Genomic DNA, 27,552 nt, shown 5'->3' with positions numbered 1-27,552 from the left:
GGTAGGCCTTGCATGCGAAGGAATCTCCGTGAATGATCATAATCCTTGTAGCGAGGCTTATACGCTGGTTAAATATGATAACTAATAATTAAGGAATTGACAGCGTACACTAGAAATATAAATTAAATAAACTTTAATATATACTTTCCGATATTTCGGCAAACGTCACGTTGCCATCTTCTTGGGAACTTAATATAAAGACACGTGCACACAAGTACTACATAACAGCAAATGAGAACCGAAGCTAGGAAGCTCTCACAGAAAGCTCTCCTATCTATAACCGGGCGAGCTAGGCTTTACTTCGGGAGCAAATTACCGCTACACGCAGTTCCCTAGCCGACATAAACAGAGCTATTTTAGTGCTAGAAAATGAGCTTTCGCATATGCTTAAATCACGAGCTTTGGTCAGTCCTACGTGACGTCTCGTGTACGGCGGCTAATAAAGAATTCGAACGAATACGGAGCCAACATATCAACAAGTTTGAAAAATTAATAAAGAACTCGGCGTCCAAACCTAAACTACAAACCAACTGTAGTTAACCTTTCATCAGTTATCTTGAAGCCTAAAGCACTCAACGCTCTGTCACGTGGTCACAACTTCGCCATTGCTCCTAAGAAATTACCAGCTGAGGAATTAATGATCCAAATTGAACGTGGGATTCACCACCTTCCAAACCACATCGCCAACGACATTAGATTGGATGCAGCCTGTGTTCTCACAAAAGCAAAACCTCCAAAATCCAACATATCCATTAGTGAATACAAGTCACTACAAGAATTGAAGAAAAAAAAAGAAACAGTGATCACCAAAGCGGATAAGGGGAACACCACTGTGGTACTCAATCTTAATGACTACACAGGTAAGCTCAAGGCTTTACTATTAGATTACATCCGATTTCTCCAGTACAGCCACTCTGGGCTTGCAGACCACGCTCTGGATACTCGCCACAGAATAAGATGGAAGAAAGCCACAATAATACACCGTAGCAAGTTCAAATATGAAAGACTATTCATGGAATCAGCCTCAGCCCTTAGGAACATGCCAAACCTCAACAAATTTGGATGCATAAGACTGCCCCAAATTTGGGAAACATTTATCAGAAGAACTTCAGCCCAAAAGGTCAAGAACTACCAATATAGCCTGCCAGGGGGCGCCATCAGGACTTTAGGAAAACATTAGCTTCCTAGCTTCGGTTCTCATTTGCTGTTATGTAGTACTTGTGTGCATGTGTCTTTATATTAAGTTCCCAAGAAGATGGCAACGTGACGTTTGCCGAAATATTGGAAAGTATATAGTAAAGTTTATTTAATTTATATTTCTAGTGTACGCTGTCAATTCCTTAATTCTTAGTTATCATGTTTAACCAGTGTATAAGCCTCACTACAAGAATTATGATACACATGTTGAGAATGTTTTCACTTGGTTTCCAACCCTCTGACCAAATATAGTGCCCTGTCTTGGTATTTGTTAAACAAAAATAAGATTTTAAATGTAGCATCTGTTCAGAAAGTCTCTAAAACTTTACCTATAGGGCTGTAAATTAATCATCATTAATTTCCTAATATGTACCCTCAACAGATGTATAGAATACTATGACAGTATTATTACACAATTAAATTCACATTATTACTAATGTCCTGTCAACATTTTCCCTCCAAATTGATCTATCATTTGTCAGCATTCCTTTTATTGTCAGATCTTATGTTTCTGTCTTGTAGAGCACTTCTGACTGCACTGATCCACCCAGATCTTGGTCTTCCTCTGGGTCTTGTTTTCCTGCTCTCTTGACACCACCAAACACCTGATTTGCTCTTTCCTTTCCCATTCTGTTTAAATGACCATACTCTAGATTAGCTCCGCTAACCCATTCTCCTGGATGCCACGGTTCATTCCTTTAATTTTTCTTAGAATTCTCATATCTGTGACATCCAGTCTTTGATCAACTGCTGTATTTCTAGTCCATTTCAGATTCAAAGTTGCAATTGGCACACTGTCTGGTAATTTTAGCTAATTTATTTTAGCTAAAATTACCAGACAGTGTGTATTTTAGCTAATTTCTCTCATTCCATATAAATTTATTCAACTAGCTCCACACTATTGTAGTTTTCCTTATTTAGTTGACTATTTCCATATTTAATTTGCATCTTCAATGAAATGTGACTAACTAGCTGAAATATTTTACTTGTTTATAGGTTTTCACTGGTGTTCAAAAGCTGAGGACGAACTACATTTTTATCTGTATATGAAAAAATTTTCATAACTACAGCACCAAATGTGTTATAAATTTCATACAAATTGAACTGCGATACATTTTTGGCAAAAGTTACAAATTTCCTAAGGATGTAATTAAGGAATTAGTGTTCAGTGCTACAGGAAACTATCCAGAGATATTTCAGTATGGAATATGTCCACTGCAAACTGTGATGCAGCTCTCACAACTTTGTGCTATGTTCAGCACCAAGTAATTCAGGAGTTCTTGAGGCAAACTGGCTCACTCTTCCTTCAGAATAAGGCCTTGTTTGTTTTCTATTAGAGAATTTTGAGCAGCAATGCATCCAAACATGTTCAGTGGGGTTGAGATCTGGGAACTGCTGGCCACTTGATTTGATTAATATCCTCAGTCTCCAGAAGTATCTCTGCAGCTTGTCTATGATGTGGTGTGGCATTGTCATCCATAAAAATGAATTCTTTGCCTACAGCACCACGGAACAATCAAACATGACATTGAAGAACTTGTTTGCAGTATTGTTCACCAGTTATAGTCCCTTTTTCCAGCATTTGTAGCTTGGTGCATCCATTAAGCATAATGTCTCCCACACCATGACCCCCAGCACTTCCATATCTATCCCTTTCAAGAACATTCTCATGATACTAAACAGTACTACTTTCATGTCATCTAGAATCATAGGAAAGACTAAAACGACTCTCACCTGTAACGAGTATATTAGCCCATTGTGTCTTGTCCAGTTTTTATGGATACCACCACTGAAAATATGCCCTGTGATGAACTGTGCATAAAGAGATAGACTACGGGCCTCAGACATATAGGCCTACTTGTTGCAGACATTTTGCCACAGTTTGTTTACCTGTGCTTGAATGGAGCAGACTTGCAAGCTGACCTGCCATAGTGCATCAATTACATTTTGCTGTTATAACAAAAATCTGTCTTCATGCTCCATGGTAGAGCAAGGGCGATCTTAGAAACATCTGGAACACATTCCATTGTTTTGAAACACTGCCCAGAGCATGGATACAATGCTATGTGCGATTCCAAACTCTCTGGCAATATCAATAATTGTGAAGCCTTTATCAGCCTTTCTATAATTATTCCCTGTGTGAAATCATCTAGATGATGTCTTTGAGACATTACAAGACATCCAAAGTTGCAACTTTATTCCTTCACGTAAAGAGCTTCCTTGAAACACAATTTGCTTAGCACAGCTTTTACCTTTTATCCTGTCAAGTGCTATCACATGACCCCTTTGTGTGCGATTCAAAAATTTGAATGTGTACCCACTTTCTACACACAATCACCAGTTATACAAATTGCCACAAGTTGATTTGTCTGAATTTGTGGTTGTAATTTCAGAAATGGTGTTCGTCCTTAGATTCTGGACACCATTGCACATTGAGAATGTTGAAATTTTCCATGTTCCTTTCTATTTTCAGAGTTTTAGTTTCTTAATTGCTAATTTTGTTGCCAAATTTGTTTCAGCTGTTATTCCATTTATTTAGAGAATCCTGGAGATTTTTGCTGGATTTGTTTAGAAGTACATTATCCTCATGATCTGCAAAACTTAAATATTGATCCTTGTTATATTTCCATGATTCCTAAACTCCCTGTTTGGAAAAATATGATCTTGATAACCCTCTGTTTGGCCTGTACCCAGAATTTTCTCTAAGACAATTTTTCTCAGTCTCTTCTGAAGAATATTGAATAAATCTCATCTGGAACACTTAATAGAGCAATTCCTCTGTAATTTTCACAGTTCCTCTTTTATTCACCTTTTAATAGATGGGAGGCATGAGTGCTCTACTCTAATTATTGAGCATTCAACCTTCTCAAGTTTTTCATGGCTTTCTACCTCAAGTATATATATATATCCAATTCCATTTACTGTATTCTTTTGACCAGTGCTAAGCTTTTTCAAGAGTCTCCAGAACATTTTGCCCTCATTATCAGTTTTCCCTTTACTTTTGTTTAACTACTTATCTTTCTCTGCATTATCTCAAGGCATTTACTGGCTTACTTGCTTGAAACTTTCAATATGCTTTCTTTTATTCCAGGACTGCCTTTTTTAATTTCTTGTATCCACCATAGAGTTACCATTTTTCTATTCTTGCAGATAACTTCTCCACACCTCCCTACTCCCTAGCTTCAGTTTTCCCACTGAGACTCCAAGGTGTGCTTTTTGTTTTCAAACTTTTTCATTTTTCTTGAATAATATTTGTATAGTATAATTTACATTTACCTGTCAAAGCCGCTTGGTTTTAATTATTTTAAAAACTTTCTTACATATTTTTCATTTCAGTATGATATTCTAAAACTAATCACTTCCATTTTCCATTTGTTCACGATACATCACGCTTGTATCGTGAACCATGAAGATATTACCGATAATATAGTCCGTAAAACTTTTTTTTTTTTACTTATGTCTCATCTTAATTTGAATTTGTGCATATCATTGTTGATGCATACATAGTATTAGTGACAACTAGTCAGTTTCCTGAACAGAAATTCAGCAGGCACTTAATTATTAGCTGTTCAAATTTTCCCAGAACATTCCTGTATGTCTGGGATTCATTTCTGACTTTCTTGTTTAGATCCCCAATAATAACTGGCTTTTCCATTTTCTTTTTGTCAATTTCTCTAATGGCTTGATAAATTCTTTTACTTCATTAGAAAAGCCTTCTGTGGGACCATAGGCACAGATAAATTTTATCATTCATATCCTGACCTTGACATTTGCTCACATGAGTTTACTTGAAACTGTCTGCCAATCAAGAAGTTTATGTTTGATATTGAATGCTATCATTATGGCTTCCATTCTTTGATCACTATTCCGTAATTACACATCCTATATTTGTTATTTCTAGGATCTCACCTGAAAGTTTAATTTTCTTCATCTCCATAACAGTAGTTTTGGTCACATGGTTACTTTTCTAGTTTGGCCAGTTTGACTTCTTTTGTTAATGGTATGCCTATCTTCAGCTCTGCTGATTTTGTTCCAGTAACTGAGTTTTCAGTGTTTGCCCTGGTTCCCTGATGTAAACATCTGGATCCTTGTTTAACTGTGCTGTGTTCCATACTATTTGGTCATCTATTCCCCGATTCCTATCCCACCCTCATCCTCATTCATTCCATATACCAATTGGATGTCGACTAACAAGACATACCATGTGAATGTGCATTAGACATTAGGTCAGAAGTCATAGTTAATTTTCTGCATTCCTTCAAGGTTATGTGGAGGTGTCTCCTCATAGTCATATACCTTTGACCCTTAAGTGACCCATTTTATATTAAATTTGTCTGTAAATAACTTGATTGTAAATTAAGTCATTCTATCCTTATGCAGATCTTTCCTTATGTGTAATGAGTATTTATGTTCTTTCTACTGAAAAGGGAAAATTATTTCATTTTCCAGTAATGAAGAATCATTTCTGTAAGTTTTGGAGGAGATCATTTTTAATATTATAAGATTCTGTTTGCTTTAATTTAGTTGAAAAAACCCTTGAAAAGTAAAATTCAAATTGTTCTTTTATATATATTTATCTTATCAGTAAAGATATCAAAGAGTTGGAATGAAGTAATATGGATATACTTTTTAACAGCGGTTTTCTTAAAATGCATAGGCTAAGAGGATTCAGGAACATAGGAGAAAGTATGAAAGAAAACAAACAGAAAAAGAATTGAGAGAAAAGGAAGAAAGAATTAAAAAAGCAAAAGCAGAAAGAGAGCAAGCAGAAAAGGAGGTTAGTGTACAGTATCAAAGAACTTTATTTATGTTTTGTATAAATGGTAATTAATTATTATCATGATAGCTTAAAATAACTTTACATATACAGTTTTTGTGATCTCATTTTGCTGCTTTATTTAAAATATTGCCTGCCAACTATGAGTTATTTCTTATCATATATTTTGTACTGAACGTTGTTAGAGCCTGCACGATAATTTTATAGCCAATGAAGATATTTCAAATGGGAGAAAAGGAAAGATTTCTGAAAGCTTTCATTAAAGTAAATTTTGATGTTACAATGAAAAATGTATGAACAGTTATATATTTTTGAAGAGAAAATAACCTGTTTTTGCACCAGCAGCAAGTTTATACATTAGGCCAATTACATGTAATATTGTGTGTAATATTTAATACACATTAATATTTGCAATTCAAATAGTAGATAATTTGCTTTTCTAATTAGTTATTGTTCTTAGCATTTTGGGATTATATTGATATTTTAGTTGAATAAATTCAGATCTCTACTTGTTAGTGTGTTCTTCAATAGCCAAGTAATCCTATGTAATCCAAGTACTCAAGTAACCTTGGCAACCTTAGCAATATGCCTTCTAAATTTCAACTTTCTACCACCATACCAAAATCCTAAGCGCTTCATCTATTTCCTGTAGTATGTTTCCATCAGTGTAGTACGGCTTGTAATCTGTTTATCCCAAACTGTATAACTTGACATTTCTCCACATTAAACTGATACCTATTATCTTTTACCCATATTGAGAGCCTATTTACATCATCCTCAAGCTCTCTACACATTATTTCAATTAACTATTTTACTCTATCCAATTTTGCATTAACAGCAAACCTGTCCTATCCTTCTCATCTATCTAGGACGGGTTGAATCCCCCTCCTAATAAGGGGTTACTGGTGTATTAATGCAGCCTGTTTGCCACTCCTCTGCTGCATCCCCTAAGGGCGATATTCATGACTGTATCTGTGTGTTCGTGGGGCCGGTTTGCCTGCTTGAGAGATGAAAAACCCCAAATTAACTAGGGGGGGGAACCCTGCTGTCCATTCCCCAAGACCAGCTAACTTGGCTGTGGAAGATCCTTAACAGCAAACAGCTGAATATTTTTCTTGAGATTATTTCTTATATCATTTATACAAATTAAACAGTAGTGGTCCTAGCACAGAACCTTGTTGCACACCACTGGGCACCTGCTTTCTCCTGGATTCTGCTCTCCCATATACCACTTTTTTAGTATCTGTCCATCAGCCACTCTCATATGCATACAACCAGTCTCATACCCATCTCCCATTTGTTCTAAGTTACATAACAGAGGTTCATGTGGTATTTTGTGAAATGCCTTTGCAGAATGCAGCTCAGTTGTCATTGTTATAAAAAGTTAGTAAATTACTAAGTCATGACTGACCCTTCACAAAACCATGCTGTTCCTCATAGAATATCATATTCTTATCTACTCATTAATGAATTTGCTTTTTGACCAACTTTTCTAGTATTTTTACCACCACTCCTGAGACCAAAATTCAGACTTAAATTAAAGAGTCTAGTCAGAGGCATTGTCGCCCTTGCATATTCTTGCAGAATGCAAGCTGATATTCCATCTAATCCTAAAGTCATATTTACATTGAGATTAAGAACCTTTGATTCATCTGCCTCTATTCTCGCATTAGTCCTTGTCACATATGTAACATGTAAAATGCGAGCTGATATCCCATCTAATCCCATGGCTGTATTTACATTGAGATTCTGCAGTATCCTAAGAACCTCTGATTTGCCTCCTCTGTTTTCACATCAATCCCTGTCACATATGTCACAACAGTAATGTCACTTGGATGAGGTTACATCCTTGCAACATGATCACTTAGTAACTCGGCTTATTTGCATTTGTCACCTTGCATCAGCACTCATTAAAATCATTCTTCCTCTTACTTGCCAAGTAATGAAAGAACTCTTTGGGATTGCCTTTGGTCTGCTTAGCTAGTTTCTTCGTAATCTGATTTTGCCTTCCTTCCTTACCATGCTGGTCACCTTTCTTGCCTGAACCTTCTACTGTTCATAAGTTTGTTGGTTACCTTTCTCTTTATATGCCCTCCACAACAATTTATTTATTTATTTTTTTATTTTTTTATTATTATTTTTTTTTTTTGTAGCTCATGCTTCATTCATCTAACTCCAACTGGATTAACCCTCCTTACTTTAGGTATACAATTTAATATTGCTTCCTCTAGATGCTCTTTAACTATCCCCCATGCAACTGCTAATATCCATTACAAGTGTTTATGTCATGGCAGGGTTTTAAGCTTCCTCCTAATTCTGTCATAATCACCTGCCTTGTATTTCCTTTAACTGGGGGAATATGTAGAATATTCCCCATGTTTTGCAACCTTGGTTATGGATAGCTTTTCTGATTCTATGATCAGATCCAACACTCTCATATTCTCAGTCTCCTCATTCACAAGGTGCCTCAAGTAATTACCTCTCAGTAGGTATATGAATTCCATTTTCTTCCTGCCTTGTCATCTTTCATCTTACCGCTCTGTGTTTCCATAGTTGAAGTCCTCCATAATCTTCATTTTGAAAGTGGAAAGGATAAAGGACTTAAAGGACCAAATATAATTTCTTGTCATCTTTAATTTGCAACCTTCATTATTGTACTAATTTGCTGATGCATGTCTTCCATATCATCCCTGGAATTCTCTGGCATATACCCAGCAATCAACTGTATATTTGTCTTATTGGCCTCAATCTAACACTGCCTTAGAAGAACTGCCATTCACACCTATATCCTACTCATTTTGGCTGTGCTTCATCTGCTATCATCAGCAATACCCCTATCCCTCCAGATATTATAGGAATCAAACCCAGTTAATATTCCATGACTAGTTTTCAATTAGCAAATTTCTTCCAGACTGATTTGATCAGCTCTTACAATTCAGTCAATCTTCTACAGCACTATTAATGACATCACCTTTCCTTTTCCTGTTCTTCTTCTGGATATTTTTCAGACACTTGTTTTGGTAGTGTTATTATATTACTATGAGAGTTTTATGGCTTATCACAACATTCAAGGTAAAATAAGCAAACATTTTTATATTCCAATATTTTGCTGTGCCTACTGAGGCCGCAGCCTCAAGGTCAGCATAATTACAGTCTGTCCACAAAGCATATATTGAAAATGAGAGCAAAGGGAGGGGACAAATGGGTGTGAGTGCAGAAACAACTGGGTTGGTTTTCCAGGTTTCAATTCTGAAATAGGTGGGTAACGATATTATGCAAGGATAACTGGATTGAAGGAGAAGCTGAAATGCATGTGCATGAATGCCAGAGGTATCAGAAGTAAATGATAGGAGTTTTTTGCATTGTTCAGCTTGACTAGTCCCACAATTATTGACATCAGCAAGCCTGTTTGACAGAGAATGGTGTAGTTACAGGGATAGAATTTAAGTGATATATTATTTTCAGAGAGGATAGGGAGAATAGGGCAGGAGGGAAGAGTATTACTAATGATAGCTGAAGAACTTTAACCAACAAAAATAAAATTTAAGAGTGATTTTAAATCTGATGGAGATGATTCATTTGAGGCTATCTGATGTAAGACAGAGGCCAATAAGACAAAATATATTATTAGTTCCTGCTATAGGCTTAGAGATCCAGAAAAGAAATGTGCATGCCATGCATTGGCAGTTAGCACAATGAGTGGCAGGCTGAGCCATAATCATTGGAGACTTCAGTTATGGAGATAGTGAACTAAAGATTGGAAGGAGGATAGGACACATGATTAGATATTTAAATGTATATTTAAACGATATTTATATAGTTACTAAGAGATGATTACCTGAAACAGTATGCGATGGAGAGGACAATGGTTTGAGAGTGTTGGATCTGGTGATAGTATCAGAGGATCTATCCACAACTACAGCAATAGCTCTGCCTTCAATTGGGGAAAGTGACCATGCAGTATTTTTTCTGGGAGGTTGCTCAACATGTGGAATTCTCAGTCAAGAAAGGGTTTATATGGAATTACAAAGGTGGTGATTATGATAAACTTAAATAATGGAATCCTGAAGCAGTGCCATGTATAAGAAGCTACACAGAAAAAATGTCAGTAGTAGTGCATGGACAATGGTTAGGGATTATTTGGAGGGGCCGGGGGGGTATCAGACTTGCATACCCAGGGTCAGGAGAATAAACGGTACATATGAATAGCAATACAAAGCAGGGGCTGGAGGGGAAAAAGCATTATGGAGGGAATATAAACAAAAAGGCGATTAGCATGCTCACAAGAATTACAAACAATACAAAGTGCATGGGAAAAGGGTAACTAGGTATGCATGGTGAGGATGGCGAAATCAGATTATGAGAAAAATGAAGCAGGCCAAAGTAAATCCAAAAGAGTTTTTTTTATGCAAGTAAGAGAAGGAATAATTATGGAGAGTAACTAACTTTACTCAGTGTCAGTGGTAGGAAATCTTTAGAAGCTGAAGAAATGGTTGAGCTACTAAGCAATTACTTTTCAAGGGGACATCATCCACGTAGATACTTGTAGTTACTGATGTGACAATGGCTGATGCAAGAATTGATGTAGACAAACAGGAGGTAATCAACATATTGAAAAATATGAACATGAATAGAGCAGTGGAATGGGATAACATGTCTGGCTATGTGTAAGAGAACTGGCAGTGCCTCTGATGAAGTTGTTTAATCTAAATCTCAGCCACGGCAAGATTGCAGAGGAGTGGAAAGAGGGTATGATAGTTCCATTACACAAAAGCTCCCAATACATCAGTAGCATATTCCAGACCAATTAGTATCTCAGGAGTAGGGGATTAAATTACTAGAAAAGTGGCGGGCAGCATGGCTTTGTAAAGGGTAAGTCCTGCTTTAGTAATTTAGTCATATTTTATAATCAAGATCCAGTACAATTGCATAAAGCAGATGGTTACACAATGTTACTGCTGGGCTTTGCCAATGTATTTGATAGAATATCACATGGAAAAATTATTACAAAAGTTTGAGCAAATGGGAATGGATATGAGACTGGTGGCATGAAGAGAGAGAATGGCTGACAAACTGGCATCATAGGTGTATGGTAGAGTGGAATCGAGGCAAATGAGGGAAAACTAGTGGAGTGTCTTTCATGGAGAAAGGCTGTTCCACAGAATTTGTATATAAAGGAAAAATTTAAGGAGGAGGGAATATTGAGTTGCTTGCTGACAATGCAAAACTGGGGAGGGCAATGGTCAATGAAGCTGATGTAGATATCCTGCAAGATGAATTAAATAAATTTACAGTGTGGGTAAAGGGCAATGGCTGTCAATTCAATGTTGTAAAATGTAAGATAATGCACTTTGGGATGAAAAGGTTATTCCTTTGTATCATATTCATGGTACTGGACTGCAGGAAATTTGCAAGGCTAGGGATTTCAGGGATGATGGAGGACAGAAGCAATAGAGAGGATTCAGAGATGAGTGACCAAGCTCCCGACAGGTCTGTAGAATTCTTCCTGTGATGATAGATTGAAGGTGTGTGGGTTGCAGAATTTAATTGACAGGCAGAGGAGAGGGGACATGGTAGAAACTTATAAATTACTGAAAGGATTCTATAAGATTGACACAAAACAAAATTTTCAATATGTAACAAGTAGAGTGAGAACAAGGGGTCATTCCTGGAAGTTGTGTAAAAGTGTAGTTAGTAAGGGTGTGCAGACTAGTTTTTTTCTTGGTATATGGTGAATAAGTGGAATGAATTGCCAGAGGTGTCCACGCGGTTAACATAGTGCTATGCGCTTTGCAACCATATGCCTGGGGAAAGGAGTGTCCTAGGTTCGATTTGATATTCCAATGACGACGTGAGGAACTTAAGGATCTTTCTCAGCTACAGCCAAGTTAGCCAGTCTTGGGCGTGGACAGCAGGGGTATCCCCCCCCCCCCCCCCCAGTTTATCTAGGGTTTTTCATCCCACAAACAAGCAAACCAGCCCCCGTGAACACACAGGCTACAGTCATAGGATATAGTATTAATCCCTCATTAGGAGGTCTCAACCAATCCTAAGAGACGGTCGAGGAATGGGAGGAACCCCACATGAATAAATTGCCAGAGATAGTAATGCATATTCTGATAGTGAATGAGTTTAAGGAGTTTTGTATAATAATAATAATAATATGAAGAACTTTTATAATCTTCTATTTGAATTCCTTTAAAATTATCCAGTGGTTTATTAGTTATTTTTACCCATAACTTTTTTGCGATTTCTTTTGCTTTTCATAGATATACCACTTTGCCTTCCTATCTGACCCTGAGTTCTTATTTTTCACTGTTTGCAGATAACTTCCAGTATATGAGGGTGTCTGAAAAGTTCTCGGCCTCAACCATAGATGGCAACGCTATCGGCAAGATTTTTTTTTTTTTCCTAAGTTGGTACATCTGTCATAAGCATCCATGTGAAATTGCAAGTCATTCTATCAAGTCTCTGTCTCTATGTTCACTCTGTAAAGTTCTGCTGATCTTTTCTAACACCCTTTCATTTGTACACCTTTCAGTATATGATATTCTCAACAGCCTTCTGTAACACCACATTCTCAAAAGCAGATATCCGTTTCTTATCTGACTTCTTTAGGTTTCAAGTCTCACATCCATAAGTCGCTGTTAGAAAAACAACTGTATCCAAAATCCTCAACTTTGTTCCCATGGAGATAGATCCATCATTCCAGATTTTAGACAGGTCTCTGGCTGTGGTTTTATCCCTTCCTAACCTTTTTCTGACATCTTCTGAACAGCAATTCTTCACATTAATAATGGATCCCAGGTACTCAAACTTGCTGACTTCCTCAATTCTTTCTCCATTAAGGTACACTTGTTTCTCAAGAACTTATCTGTTTGTATTCCCTTTGAGAACCATAATCTTTGGTTTCTATCAAGTAGTTTGTTTTATACAGCTGTCTGAAGCAAAAGTGTTGTCTGCATTTCTTGAAATGCATAAAATTGAGTATCGTGCAGTTATAAATTCTTTGTAAAAGAAGGTTTAACACCAAAAGAAATTCATTCTAAGTTCATAAAGGTTTATGGGTACTCATCTCCTTCATTTTCGACAATTAAGAAATGGGCTGCCGAGTTTAAACGTGGCCGTAGCAACCTTGAAGATGATCCACATGAAGGACATCCAAAAAGTGTAAAAATGCCAGAAATCATTGCTCGTGTGCATGATATGGTATTGGATGACTGGCGAGTCAAATTGCATGAAATTTCTGAGACCATATGCATTTCAAAAGAATGTGTAGGATATATTTTGCATGAAGAATTGCAAATGAAAAAGCTTTGCACAAGATAAGTGCTGCACTTGCTCACAGCAGATCAAAAACACTCACATGAAAATCTCTGAACAGTGCTTAGAGCATTTTAACAAGAATAAAATTGATGTGCATCAATTTATTACTATGGATGAGACTTGGATTCACCATTACACACCAGAATCCAAACAGCAGTCAAAACAGTGGACAGAAGTCGGTTGTTCAGCGCCAAAGAAGACAAAGTTGGTTCCATCAGCAGGAAAAGTCATGGCATCAGTGTTATGGGATGCTAAAGGCATTTTGTTTATTAATTATCTTGAAAAGGATAAAACAATAAATGGCGAATATTATTCCAACCTTTTAACTAGGCTAGATGAAAAAATTTGTGAGAAAAGACCCAATTTGCAGAAGAAAAAACATCTGTCATCAGGATAGTGCACCTGCCCACAAAAGTGTTTTGGCAATGGGAAAATTAAAGGATCTGCACTATGAATTGTTGAAACATCCACCCTATTCTTCCCAGATTTGGCTCCCTCTGACTTCTGTCTCTTCCCCAAACTAAAACTTTTCCTTGCTGGTCAGCATTTTTCTTCGAATGAAGAGGTGATTGCAGCTGTAGAGGGATATTTTGCAGATCTTACTGAGAAACACTACAGGGATAGGATAATGGCGCTGGAGCATTACCGGAATAAATGTATTTGTCTTAAGGGAGATTATGTTGAAAAATAAAAATAATTTTGAAATTATAAATTTGTTTTTTCATTGTTAGGCCAAGAACATTTCAGGCCACCCTCGTATGTGCCTGAATCAGTTAGTTGGTTCTTCTTTTTAAGACTATTTTTCAGCAATAATGTTATTTATATTTGAGAGTTGTTCAACTTTGAATCATTTCAAAACTTGATGCTGTAAAATGTCGTAGAGAATAAAAATGGAAATAATTTTTTTCTATGTCAATTTTACATGTGCAATTAAATTACATAATATACTTGTAAGTAAAAGAATATATAACTCACTATTTGGATAAATGTTGTAACTAAAATTAAGCTCAGACAGGATTAGGCTTGGAGACCTAAGGCCAGCAACAGTCGCGTAGGTCACCGGATTATTAGTTTTCCTGTCAAAACCCAGTGATAGCATGGATGACGGAGAAAACCCTCCAGTAAATCCAGGGAACTTTAGAGAAGAAGGGCCAAGGTCGGGAGAATGATATAAAAGACAGAGATGGGGGGGGGGCTCTCGTTTCAAAGTTTGATCCTGTGCCAAGCCTTTCCGAGGATGGGGAGAGTCACGTTTCCGCAAGCAGGAGTTCCGACGAAGTTGGGAAGTTCGTTAGTAGCAGAAATGGCCTTTTCAAGATATCTTACTGTGAGATTCCCTGATGATCTACATGTGCTGATATTTATCGCAGCAGCCATGTCCTAGTGCCCGTAGAAAGAAATGAACTAGAAAGATTGTAAGCAGAATGTTTCATGTAATATCGTAGATTGTGAAGTTCAAACGACAAATGTTGGTTCTGTTGTCTAGTGGCATAGAGGGGAGGAGTAAAACTAATGGATTAAGATTAATTGAGAGTTTTATGCGTGAATTAGAAATTGAACTCTATAGACAGTTTGAACTAGCTCAAGCAACTTCGATAAAAAAACAAATAATAATAAGAATATTACAAAAGACGCAGTTAAATCTTTAAATAATTAATAACAAAGAAAATATATAAAATAAAATTTTAATAATGCATTTTTCTTTTTGTCGGGATGCGATACCCCAGTACTATGTAATGATCACTGTCTGTTTTAAATCTCTACACTCATATCTTGGACTTGTTCAAAAGGCATCATTATTAACAATAATTTAATATATGAAACTTTCTTATTTTGTGTATGTTTTCATTGTGTTAATTTATGCCATTTTTATGTTGAAATATGCTTTTAGTAATGACTAGACCATGTTACAATCTGAAATCTAGTAGGTGATTAACAGTTATTTTCATTATAGTAAACAGTAAAAAAACCGCAGAAATAATTTCATTTATTGAATAGTTTGCTATATTGAACTTATTTGTTTACAGTAGTGAAAGTTGAATGTATTGGCTTTATCCCTTCTTTTTTTCTCCAAATTTTCCCAGAACATTTCTGTATGACTGGAATTCATTTACTACTTTGCTGTATAGGTCTCCAATGAAAACCAAGGTTTGCTTAGAGTCAGTTGTCCTTTCTAATGACTCAGAATTCCTCTTTTTCTTCTAGAATCTTCATTAAGATAGAAGCACAGATAACTCTAGTCTAGTTTCATATGCTGAAAGTTATCAACATCACCTTACTTTATAATGAATACCATAATTTCTTTTAACTCCTTTTCTTGCTGATTGAAAAGAAAATCATCTTATAGTTATCATTTAAGAAGATTTCATCTGTTTGTTTTAGTTTCCTGACATTTACTGTATGGGGAAGGCTTGTGTAGCCAGTATGATACCTGATTGTGTTGTACCACCCGCATGTATGTAGGTTTTAGACACACACACACACAAATCACTCATGCGCGCAAGAAGCCACAAGGCGTATAGTAAATAAATGCAATGTGTGTGTGTCTGGCCTGGTCAAGAGCAACGTAATCTGTTGATATTCTTCTTGAAGAACTGGTCTTCAAGGAGGTTTAGTCCTTGGGCAATACTTCACGGAGGGTCCGCGCAGTAAGCCTAGTGGCTATGTGCTTCACAACCATATGCCTGGGGAAGAAGTGTCCTGAGTTCAATTCCCGTCGCCGACGTGAGGAACTTAAGGATCTTCCTCAGCCATAGCCAAGTTAGCCGGTCTTGGGCATGGACAGCAGGCCCCCCCAGTTTATCTGGGGTTTTTCATCCCGCAAGCAGGCAAACCGGCCCCATGAACACACAGATCTGCAGCCATAAATGCTTAATCCCTCCATGAGGGGAGGCTCAACTCGCCCCAATAGGGTCGTGAGAGAAAAGGGAGGAAACTCCATATGAATAAATAAATAAATAAACAAACTTCATGGAGGAAGGCTCTTCCACAGAACTGAGATAGATGGAATAAAAGACAACACGGGTAACAGGTTTGGTGAATCTGCAGTTCATCTGTAAAAGGATGTTGAGCAGCTGCTGCTTGTGTTTCTTGAAATGGAATGAAAGCGTAATGGATTCAGGTTCTGCTGAACAGTGACCGTGAAAATATCTCTAGAAAAGACAATGTGGAAACTTTGAGACTGTAGCTGAAGAGAATCTGTAAGAGGGGTCATCAATCATTCAGACCACTCTCTTTTGGACTGCATCAAGAATTTTTAGAGAAATCTTGGGTGCATCCCTGAATTGGGGAGCAGCATTCCAATGTTAGATGGATTTGAGATTTGTACAGAGTAATTATCAGCTGGATAGCAGGAAGTAACAGCAATAAAAAAAAAAATACAATTTGGTACAAATTTGTTTCCAAAATTTTCAGCCCTTTTTGGTCATCCAGAAGGATGTCTGGTAATTGGCACTATAGAAAGTTGAATCCTGTGTGTGTTTCCCTTAGGGCTAAGGGTGGAAGGAACTCTTGACATGGAACTTGTTCCCTCTTATGGCTGCTCTGAAGATATTAAATAAGGAACCATTGACCATGTCGACCCATTGCCTGTGAGGCAATGGGTCGACTTGGTCAATGGTTATATGTGACAACCCATTCTGGGAAAACTGCTACTTGTTAAGAAACCTGAAAAGATTACTATTATAATAACGGAATTAACTCACGTAAAATATTCTTTATTTGTAGAATTTTCACCTGAGTATCACAGGCATTATCAGTACAGGTGCAAAGGCTAATTAAACAATAGCTGTTATATTCACAAAGCGCCACCTAAGTAGCTAAGGTTAAATTTCCTAAATTTATTTTTAAAAAAAAAATTGTTTATGTGTGTGTACAATTACAAGTTGGGAAAGATTTGCTGATTTATAGAGTACTATCTCCCACAAGGGAGGATAGACGTAAACCATTGGATCTGTTTAGGTTAGGGCAGTGAAGTAATGTTTCGCATGTTCTTTGTATAGCCGTTCCATTAGGAACCGACTTTTGTGAATGACTTTTGTGTTGATGGCATGCTCTGCAAGTCCAGACTGTTTAGGTTCAAGGTACTGGATATATGACTTGTGTTCTTCTGACCGGATCAGAGCAGATCTTCCTGTTTGTCCGAAATATGATAATCCACAAGAGCAGGGAATCTGGTAGACACCTGGATAGCTGAGATGTGAAGAATGTGGAGATTTTTCTGACAGGTCAAAAGGCCACACAAATATTGAGTCGTTTTAGCACTTTTGCTATGCGTTCACCAACGCCTTGCACATAGGGGATAGGCATACATGTAGGTTCTTCTGTATTAGAAGAGGATGCTGAAGCACGACTACTTAAAGCTCTCTTTCCTAACTTGTAATTGTATACACATATTAAAAAAAAAAAGTTTTTTTAAAAATAAATTTAGGAAATTTAACCTTAGCTACTTAGGTGGTGCTTTGTGAATATAACAGTTATTGTTTAATTAGCCTTTGTACCTGTGCTGATGATGCCTGTGATACTCAGGTAAAAATTCTACGAATAAAGAATATTTTACGTGAGTTAATTCCGTTATTATAATAGTAAGTAATATGTCTACTCATGGTATTTCCTTACTGAAACTTAAACCTGAAAAGATAAAACCTTATACTGGACAGACCAAATGGGTACAACTCAAGAAACGATGTCTGAATTTTGATTTTGGAATATGGAATACAAGAACATTATATAAGACAGGAGCCCTTAAAGCACTAATATTAGAAATCCGTACATACAAGTACTTCAGATTACCCAAATTAATGATGCTCCTGAAATGTTTACAATATAAAAGAAAATGCTAAGGAATTTTTGCAGTGGAGCAGATCCCCCTCCCCCTTTTTTTTTTTTTTTATTTTTTTTATTTTTATTTATTTATTTTTTTTTTTTTTTACAAGGCTTAAGAATTGAATTTACTGAGGTTTGAAAAAAAGAAGAATATTAATTAACATACGTGTGTCTTGAAGATATAAATGCCAAAAAATTTGCTAAAGACTTGAGAAGATATGTAATATAGAGGTACCAGATAGTAACAAATGAGTGAAGAAAAACATGAAGACGAAACAAGAATTTTAAACCAATGACGAAATGATGAAGTATTTAGTTAAGTTTTCAGCATTTATATTTTCAAGTCATAGGTATGTTCATTAATATTCTTCATTTTTAAACCTTAGTAAATTAAACTCTTAAAACTGTTATTAAATAAAAAGGGTCTGCACCATTGGAAAAATTGTTTAGCATTCCCATGGATGTAGATTAAAATTAGTGGTAGTACAAGAAACAAGATGGATTGAAACAGAAATTCAAAATTTGAAAGAATCAGAGAAACATGAATTTTGGGTAGCTTTTATAGTAGAATAAAAAGAATGTTTTAGATTTTAGATGAAAGACAGATAATATACAATAAGAATCAGAACAAAATTCATGGATTATGAATGTGCATGTATTAGAAGAAAAGGATGATGGAGAGAAAGGTTTTTTTTTTTTTTTTTTTTTTTTTTTTTTTTTTTTTTTTTCCCTTTCTGTAAAATGGAGAGACTATGATTCAGCACCATCGAATTGATATGAAAATGATTATTATAGATTTCAATACCAAGGTTGAACAGGGAGACGTATAAAGGAACAGTCATTAAACAGTCTGCATTCATGTGCTAATGATGATGAAGAGAAACTGATAGATATTGTTGGGGATATTCATGTTTTCCCCCATAAAAACATTCATAAAAGAACGTCAATATCCCCCAGACGGTACAACATAATTAGTTTGATCACATGCTTATGGACAAAAGATCTGCATCAAGTATTATGGATCTAAAATCATGTAGAGGAGCATGCAGTGATTCAGAACATTATCTGATCAGAATTAAGTATAGGTGCAGCATCTCAGTTTTAAACAAACAAGAAAGAAATGAAAAAGAGCACTATAGTTCAACTTGCAGAAGCCTAAAGAAGATCAAGTTAAAACAATTTCCAACACAAAACTTCTGAAAATATAGAACAAGACAGAAAGAAGCTGAATATATATTAAAAAATGGATTCTAAATATTGCAGAAGATCTCATCATTATCATAAATTTCCTGATATGTACCATCAAGGGGTGTTCAAGCTATTATGACAGCACTACATGATCAACTTCACATTATTATTATTAATCTCCTGTCAACAATTTTCCTCCAAATTAGTCTATTACTTGTCAGCACTCTAGTATTGTCATATCTAACATTTTGTTCTTCTAAGGCATTATTGACTGAATCAATCCACGGTCTTTCTCTGGGTCTTCTTCCTGTCACCTTGGCATCAAACACCTGTTTTGCTAATCTTTCCTCTCCCATTCTATTTAAGTGACCGTACCACCTTAGATTAACCGTGCTTACACATTCTTGAATGCAAACATCATGTTCCTTCTTAATGTCTTCATTTTTAACATGATTCTGCAATCGATGCCATCTGTTCAGTCTTCTAATCTTTCTCAGAACTCTCATATCTTTGGTCTCTAATCTTTGATCAAGTACTTTATTTCTAACCCAATTTTCAGATCCATAACTTAAAACTAGTTTGAACATTGTCTTGTATACTGTAAGTTTGGTGTTTTGGTTAATTTCTTTGTTATTCCATGTAAATTTATTCAGCTGGCTACCTACCATGCCAGCTTTGCTTATTCTGTTGTCAACTTGCCATCTTCACTAAAAACTGTGCCTAAATAGAAATATTTTGCATGTTTTAGTTTGTCTTTTTATTGCTGTTTCATGCCAAATTAGTTACAGCTGTTATGCAATCTAGTTAGAATCCTGGAGAATTGCACTGGATGTGTTTAGGAGTACATCGTCATTTGCATAAAGCAAAGAGCCAAGTTTCATATCTCATTCTGATATCAAGTTTAATGCCACTTTCTTTCATATTGTGATTCATATAGATGATGAATAAGAGTGGAGATAATGCACATCCTTTTCTTACACCTGATTTTACATCAAACCATCTTCCTGTATTTCCTTTAATTTATACTGCTGACTTTCAACTTAAATATAGGCCATGTATTGCCCAATATGATGTTCCATATACCCCCTTATAACTGTAGTGTTTTAAATAGCTTTTCCCTGGGCACCTTGTCTTATGCCTTTTCCACATCTACAAAACTTAATAACTCTGATAGCTCTTCTCCAATTATCTAGAATTTGACCTCCTGGACCAGGCCCTCTGAATTATGCAGTGTAACACTGCATAACTTTTATACCTGCATATTTGAACAATTTTGGTTGACTATCATCTACTCCAGCTGCCTTTCCACATTTCAAGTTTTTGATGCCTTTTTCTTCCCTCATGTATTGATATCTACTTCTTTTTTGCATTTCGCTCAAAAATTCTATTACAGTTCTGTCTCTGATTGGTTTGTCTTTCAATTTAATTACTCCAGATATTTAGGATATCTTTATCTTCAGTTTTCATGTCACCTTTATTATCTTTGATTCCTTTTACAGTACGCTTTCCTCACATTTCTAAGCCTTTTCACTAGCTTCCAGAACATTTTGCCACCTTCCTGATATTTACCTTCTATATCCTTATCAAGGTCTTCCTATGACTTTTGTTTAGCTACTTTCACACATAACTTAGCTCTCTTACATTTTTCTCTGTATTCTTTTAGGACATTGCCAACTTATTTGCTAGAAACTTTTGATATGCTTTTTTGTTTTCCAGGACTGCTTCTTTAACTTGTGTCAACTCTTATTTTTCTATCCTTGCAGACTACTTCACCACATGCCTTTCTAGCTGACTGGATCAATGTTTTCTTCAGAGTTTTCCACTGAGAAGACTTCAAGTTTTGGTTCTTGTTTTTGAATGGTTTCATTTTTTCTTCAGTAATGTTTGTATAGTTGGGCATGCAGTTTACCTGTAAAAGCTGCTCAAGTTAATTCTTTTTAAAACTTTTTTAAGACACTGTTTTTTCAATGTGCTATTCAATTTTATCTTATCTTCATGCTAGTTCAGGATACAAGAGTGTACACAGGATTTGAAATTGGAAGTAACAATCACTTAGTTTTAAGTAAAGATGTAGCAGATCTTCTAGGATATGAAAATAAGCAGAAGAGAAGAGATTGGGTTGTTGAAGAAGGTGCTCGAGCAATAATTAAAAAGAAATAAAGCATACAAAGAATTTACTGCAATGCCAACTAGGATTAAACTAAGGAAACATGAAGAACAGAGAGAGGGATAAAATCTGTCAAAGGAAGAAAAACTAGCTCTTAATGAAATGAAATGCAAAATAAAACATGTAAGCAAATAAAGAAAAGAAAAAAAAAAAATGCAGATGGAGAGAATATTTCCATGAATTACTGAATAGAAAGATTACTTCTGGAAATCAAAATTATATACCTACTATTACTGTAGAAGAAGAATCTATAGAATGACACTCAAGGTTTAGCATTATAGTACATTGATTCAGGAATAACAAAACCCCAGTGATAAATAAAATTCCTGAAGGTCTGAAAGCAGGAAGAAAGAAACTAGATGGCCAAATGTACAAAGATGGAAGAAAGAGCAAATGCCCAAAGAATGGAAAAATAATCTAATCTGCCTGATATGTACAACATAAAATATTTACTTCTATAGTTATACCCTGCCTTTCAATGCTTTCCTTTATGATAATCTGCTCATACAATGGTATTCAATTATTACCAATGCCCACTTATATGACACTGCATTCATTGACATGGAAAAGTGTATAACCCACACACTCTCACATCTCATTGAGCTTTGTACTGTACTACTCTTTTCTCATAGGGAATCTTCCACTTTTTATCAAGAACTTTATCATGCTTTTCTGCAATGAAGATTAACTTGATAACTGAACAACTTCCTCCAACTGTAACAAATGTCCTTTATCATCTTCTGTCATTCATGCAATATGAGGGAAAACAGCTGCAGTAAACCATTGACCATCTTTCGAAATGTACATTTACAAATAAGTTTAGGTTTTCACCACAGAGGATTGATTGTTTGTTGTATATTTTTTCTGCAGATGTTGTCTTCATCCTAAACGAGAACTAAGACAATAATTTCATATGCGACAGAAGCCAAGTTTGTCAGGCTCATATTTAACACACACACACACACACACAAAAAAAACTTTTTTTTTTTTTTTTTTTCTTCTTCATACACACACCAGTTGTGAGGTAAGTGCCATAGAGCAGTGAACATCCTTCATGCTCTAGATTCCATTTCTTGGGGCAACAACAGATATTCTTGGCTCCTCTTGTATTGTGCACTTATCAGATCAAAACTTGAATATCTATTCCAAGCATATGTCACTACCAGAGACAGTACACTACTATGGCTGAATGCTATTTACCATCAAGCAGTCATCATTGCTTGTGGAGTATTTCACACGTCGCTGATTCCTAGTCTTTATGTTGAAGCAAATCATTGCCTTTATCACTTTGATGTCAATAGCTGTTATTATTATATACAACTGAAATAAAATCCCTGCTAGACCATCCCATATAACCAATTATTTTCTGTCCAAGGTTGGAAAGTTTGCACAATAATCATCAAATTACCAAGTCTCTTTGGTTTGTGAATAAAAGCATCGCTAGAAGCTCTAAATATTGTTGTAGACAACACTGCACACAGATGCCACTACATACATTATTACTATCACACAACTTTTCTGTGTGCAGATCAGCCAAAAATTCCACATCTCCAGCTGAATTTGAACCCGTGACCTGCTAGTTGAAGGCAGGGGAGGGGTGTAATATCCACTCAACCAATCAGGCTAACAATTTGAGAAACAGTAAGTTGCATGAACTGAGAAAAAATTAACATTTGTTCTAATAAGAGGTTTCTTTCAGGGATGTACTTTGTGCAAAACTAATGGTGGTTAGCAGCTGTTCTGACCATGCAACAAAATTCTCCCTACTATTAGTCTCTCTAAATTACAATAACAGAGATGTTAATAATATTCACATGGTATTCCTCCCCCTTTCTCCTTGTCCCTTTGGGGGGAAACTGGAGTTGAGTCGTTTTAATGAGGGATTAAGTATATATTTTGTGACTGTAGATCTGCATGTGCTGGCAGGGATGGTTTGCATGTTCTGAGGAATGAAAAACCGAAGTTTCTGGGTGGAAGAACCTTCTACCCGTAGAGGTAGAAGGTTCTTCCACTGGCTAATTCACCTTCAGTTGAAAGAGAAAGATTCAGGTAAAGGTTCCTCATGTCATAGACGGGAATCGAACCCAGGTATTTTCAACCAAAGGGCTTCATCTATACCGACTGAGTTATGGTGTTTCTAACATAGATGTTTAAAGCAAATAACAGGAATATGAATTTGTAACATAAAATTCAGAGGAACTATAGTTGTTGTGGGCAACAACCATAAATTATAGTTGGTGATATGCAGTAGAGCTAGAAGAGTGTTATTTTTATGAAAGAAATATAGTTTTCTTATATTCATTTCCTACAGAGAAGTAAAGCTGCCAAACCTAAATGATTCCTTTAAAAATCAAAAGACTGGTTTCAGATATTCCCATAATGCATAGCATTATACATGTCCGTAAAGATATGTGCATTGCATTATGGGATACTGAGGCAATTGATCCTAAGTCATAAGCCTTTATATACAAGTGGTCTAGTTGTGTTACTTCAAGTGCAAACTTTGTTTGCTTACACTTGGATAAAGGATGAAACCAAAAATATAATTTCTTGGAATCTTTAATTTATAGTATAAATTGAAAAAAAAAAACTTTCAACATGACATTCGGATGCACTTATTTTTCATCTTGATAGGAAATAAAAGTAAATAGACATAGAGGGGAAGATTATTTAAAAAAAAAAAAAACTAAGTGAAGGAAAATAATGTGTTTAAAACTGATGCAGAAATGGGAACTTTTGCTTATAGGACAGTTGATATGTGTGTAACATAAAAATATTTTTTACAAGAAAGAAATACAATTTAAAAGTTACTTTTAACAAAATAAACAATATAGCAGATTTCTTGAAATATAATTTAAAAGTATTTCCATAGCACACTTGGACAATTTGAACCACTCTAGTTAGAAATCTCTGGGCTCAGATCTCATATAGATTATTAAAAAACATTCATAAGAGCCATTTCTGAAAGCAAGTTAGTCTCATACAGAGGCACATGAGTTTGCCTTTGTGGAAATGCTGATCTCTTTCCTATAGAACAGCCTGACTAACAAGGAACCATACTAAAACTGACATAGCAGATGGAGATTTATCTCATCTTACACAGATTATGAAAGCCAGAGGTACTCTGTGATAATAGGCCATTGGCCATAAGACATTTAATGAAGATAAAAGTTATAATTTTGTAGTTTTAACTCTGAATTGAAAGACAAGTCCAAGAATTTTTCTGGAATGAACAAATAAAATGAGAAATCTAGGAAGCATTTAAGGTAATGAAAGGAAAGAAAATATGATATGCAAAAATGCATTTTATAGAGATATGCTTTTCATTTTTATAGTCAGCCTTAACAACATGATTAAATCTTATAATAAAACTATTCAGCAATAAAGTTTGTAGTGTGTGAATCTAGTTTCATTCTCAGTAAATGAATAATTATACCAGTCTGCTTCTGTCATAACTTTAAATTTGTCCTATCCATGAAAGGTTGACAACTGCACAGTTAGTGCTGTGATTAGACTGAACATTAGTTAATATGGAAATGATTCTAGAAACCAAAAGATGGTATTTTTTATGCTAGGTCAGGCTTCCATTTATGTAGTGATGGGCTAAAATTATCTGTACTGTAATAGGATTTGTATCCAGTGGTTGGTTGGAGAGCAGAGACTCAACTCAGCCAACATGCTGGCAGACTTTTTACAGTTTATGATGCAAAATATATTTATTTATTTTGACATTTTCACAATCATATCAGTCAAAAGTGCATTAGAAATCTTTTTTTTTCTTTTTTTTTTCCCCCAATTTATTTTATAATACCTATGTACAGGAGCAGCAGCATGGTGATTCTGGTTATGGAGGCTTTGCAGGTAAATTTCCTGGTGGCATTCCTCCATTCATGGCTGCAGGGATGCAAGAAATACTCCAGGATCCAGAGATTGTGCAGGCATTCCAGGTTAGTTAACATAATTCATAGTAATATTGAAATCAACTTTTAAACTATGCTGTACCATCCAAATATGCGAGCCAGCCAAATATTTTTCCACTTTTCTAAACTAAATAATGCATATATCATTTTAATGGATTTTTCTCTTTAGGTTCATTTTGCTTTGATCTTATATTCAGAAATGTGATCAGCAAGCTCAAATTCTGGAGCTACCCCTTGATTTCAGATCTTCCAAACTAGTTTGAAATGCTAGAAGAAATTAGTAGAACTTCAAAATAGCTCTTAGATGCAATTCCTTTGCATTGCCATTAATTGTCTGACTGGAGGCATATGGGGAGGACTGTCAAAATATGTGGATGGTAGGAAAAGTTCTCAGCCTCAACCATAAATGGCAACACTATCGGCAGGATTTTTTTTTTTTTTTCTAAGTTGGTACATCTGTCATAATCATCCATGTGAAATTGCAAGCCATTCTATCAAGTAGTAGTTTTTTTTTTTTTTTTTTTAATACAGCTGTCTGAAGCCAAAGTGTTGTCTATATTCCTTGAAATGGATAAAATTGAGTATTGTGTGGTTATAAAATTCTTTGTAAAAGAAGGTTTAATGCCAAAAGAAATTCATTCAAACTTCATAAAAGTTTATGGGCACTCTTCTGCTTCGTTTTTGACAGTTAAGAAATGGGCTGCCTAGTTTAAACGCTGCCTTATCAGCCTTGAAGATGATCCAGGTGAAGGACATCCAAAAAGTGTAACAACACCAGAAATCATTGATCAGTGCACGATATCGTGTTGGATGACCGACGAGTCGGAGTGCTTGAAATTGCTGAGACTATAGGCATTTCAAAAGAACGTGTAGGATACATTTTGCATGAAGAATTGCAAATGAAAAAGCTTTGCACAAGATGAGTGGTGCGATGAAAAACGCACTCGCATGAAAATCTCTGAACAGTGCTTGGAGCATTTTAACAAGCATAAAACTGATTTTGTGCATTGATTTATTACTATGGATGAGACTTGGATTCACCATTACACACCAGAATCCAAAACAGCAGTCAGAACAGTGAACAGAAGCCGGTTGTTCAATGCCAAAGAAGACAAGGTCATGGTATCGGTGTTTTGGGATGCTAAAGGCATTTTGTTTATTGATTATCTTGAATAGGGTAAAACAATAACCAGGGAATATTGTTCCAATCTTTTAACTAGACTAGATGAAAAAATTTGTGAGAAAAGACCTGGTTTGCAAAAGGAAGAAATCATCTTTCATCAGGACAATGCACCTAATAGTTTAGGGAAAGAGCAGTCTTTTGTGTATGTGTGTGTGTGGGGGGGGCTAGTTTTTTTTACATGATCTGTATATGGTTATAAGATTTTTTTCAGGATTTTTGTCAGCTTTTCAGATGTGGCCTGCATATGAGATGGCGACATACATTGTGGTCTCTGTTTTGGTGAGGGGGGGAGTTATAGGTGTTAATATTTTCTTGATTTAATTGTAACTGTCGCCATTGACTAAGAAAGGGTGTGAAAGTCGTCAAGTTCAGTAGTAAGGCATGGTTAGTTCTCTTCAGAGACCAGGAGAGCAAAAACTCTCATTCAGTACTAAAGAACTTGAAATATCAGAAAGGTATTTTTTGTAAGCAAATTCTCTTGATCGGTGCATAAAAGTAATTACTAAAATAAAGAGAAAAAAGGTTTCAGTTCGGTTTCTGCCTGGTCACTGAAATCTTACCAAAATGGACTTGAAACTTAAGATGAAAGACTCATACCGATTCTTTTGGGGTTGTCAAACTTCATGCGAGATCTCGGAGGAGGCCTAATAAAAAGGGACTGAAGCAAGCAAGAGTGGTCACAGTTCCTGAATTGCTGTCATAGAGGAGGCCGCCCGGTCCAGAGTCGCCGTCAGAGAGACTGCCTGGATCCACGTTGCTTGAGAGAGGAGTTTCCCGCTTCCAGAAAGGAGCTTCTCAGTTCGAGACGTTGCTAGAGAGAGAGAGAGACTACTTCTAGGCCGCAGACAAAGTTTCAAATTGCCGAAAGGAAGAGTTCCAATTGCCGGAGAAAAGTTTTCAGGCCAGGTTAATGTCAGACATTCACCAGTGTGTTGCGTTTTCATTACAATTTCATGAATCAAACGACTTC

The 27,552-nt window shown here is 35.9% G+C and overlaps 1 protein-coding gene across 1 annotated transcript in view; it reads left to right on the top strand.

The window, feature by feature from the left end:
• LOC150100283 (hsc70-interacting protein-like) overlaps positions 1–27,552 on the top strand; it is a 192,199-nt gene that overhangs the window by 143,513 nt on the left and 21,134 nt on the right. The window contains exons 10-11 of the mRNA XM_090402327.1: positions 5,855–5,974; positions 25,301–25,426. Of these exons, the coding sequence (XP_090258453.1) occupies positions 5,855–5,974; positions 25,301–25,426 (246 nt within the window). The remainder of the gene's footprint in view (positions 1–5,854; positions 5,975–25,300; positions 25,427–27,552) is intronic.

Source organism: Typopeltis vanoorti, chromosome 13, assembly GCF_054136105.1.
Source record: "Typopeltis vanoorti isolate ZY-2024b chromosome 13, IOZ_Tvanoo_1.0, whole genome shotgun sequence".
NCBI classification, from domain to species: domain Eukaryota; kingdom Metazoa; phylum Arthropoda; class Arachnida; order Uropygi; family Thelyphonidae; genus Typopeltis; species Typopeltis vanoorti.
The sequence above is the reverse complement of the archived record's forward strand: the minus strand, read 5'-3'. Positions and strand labels throughout refer to the sequence as shown.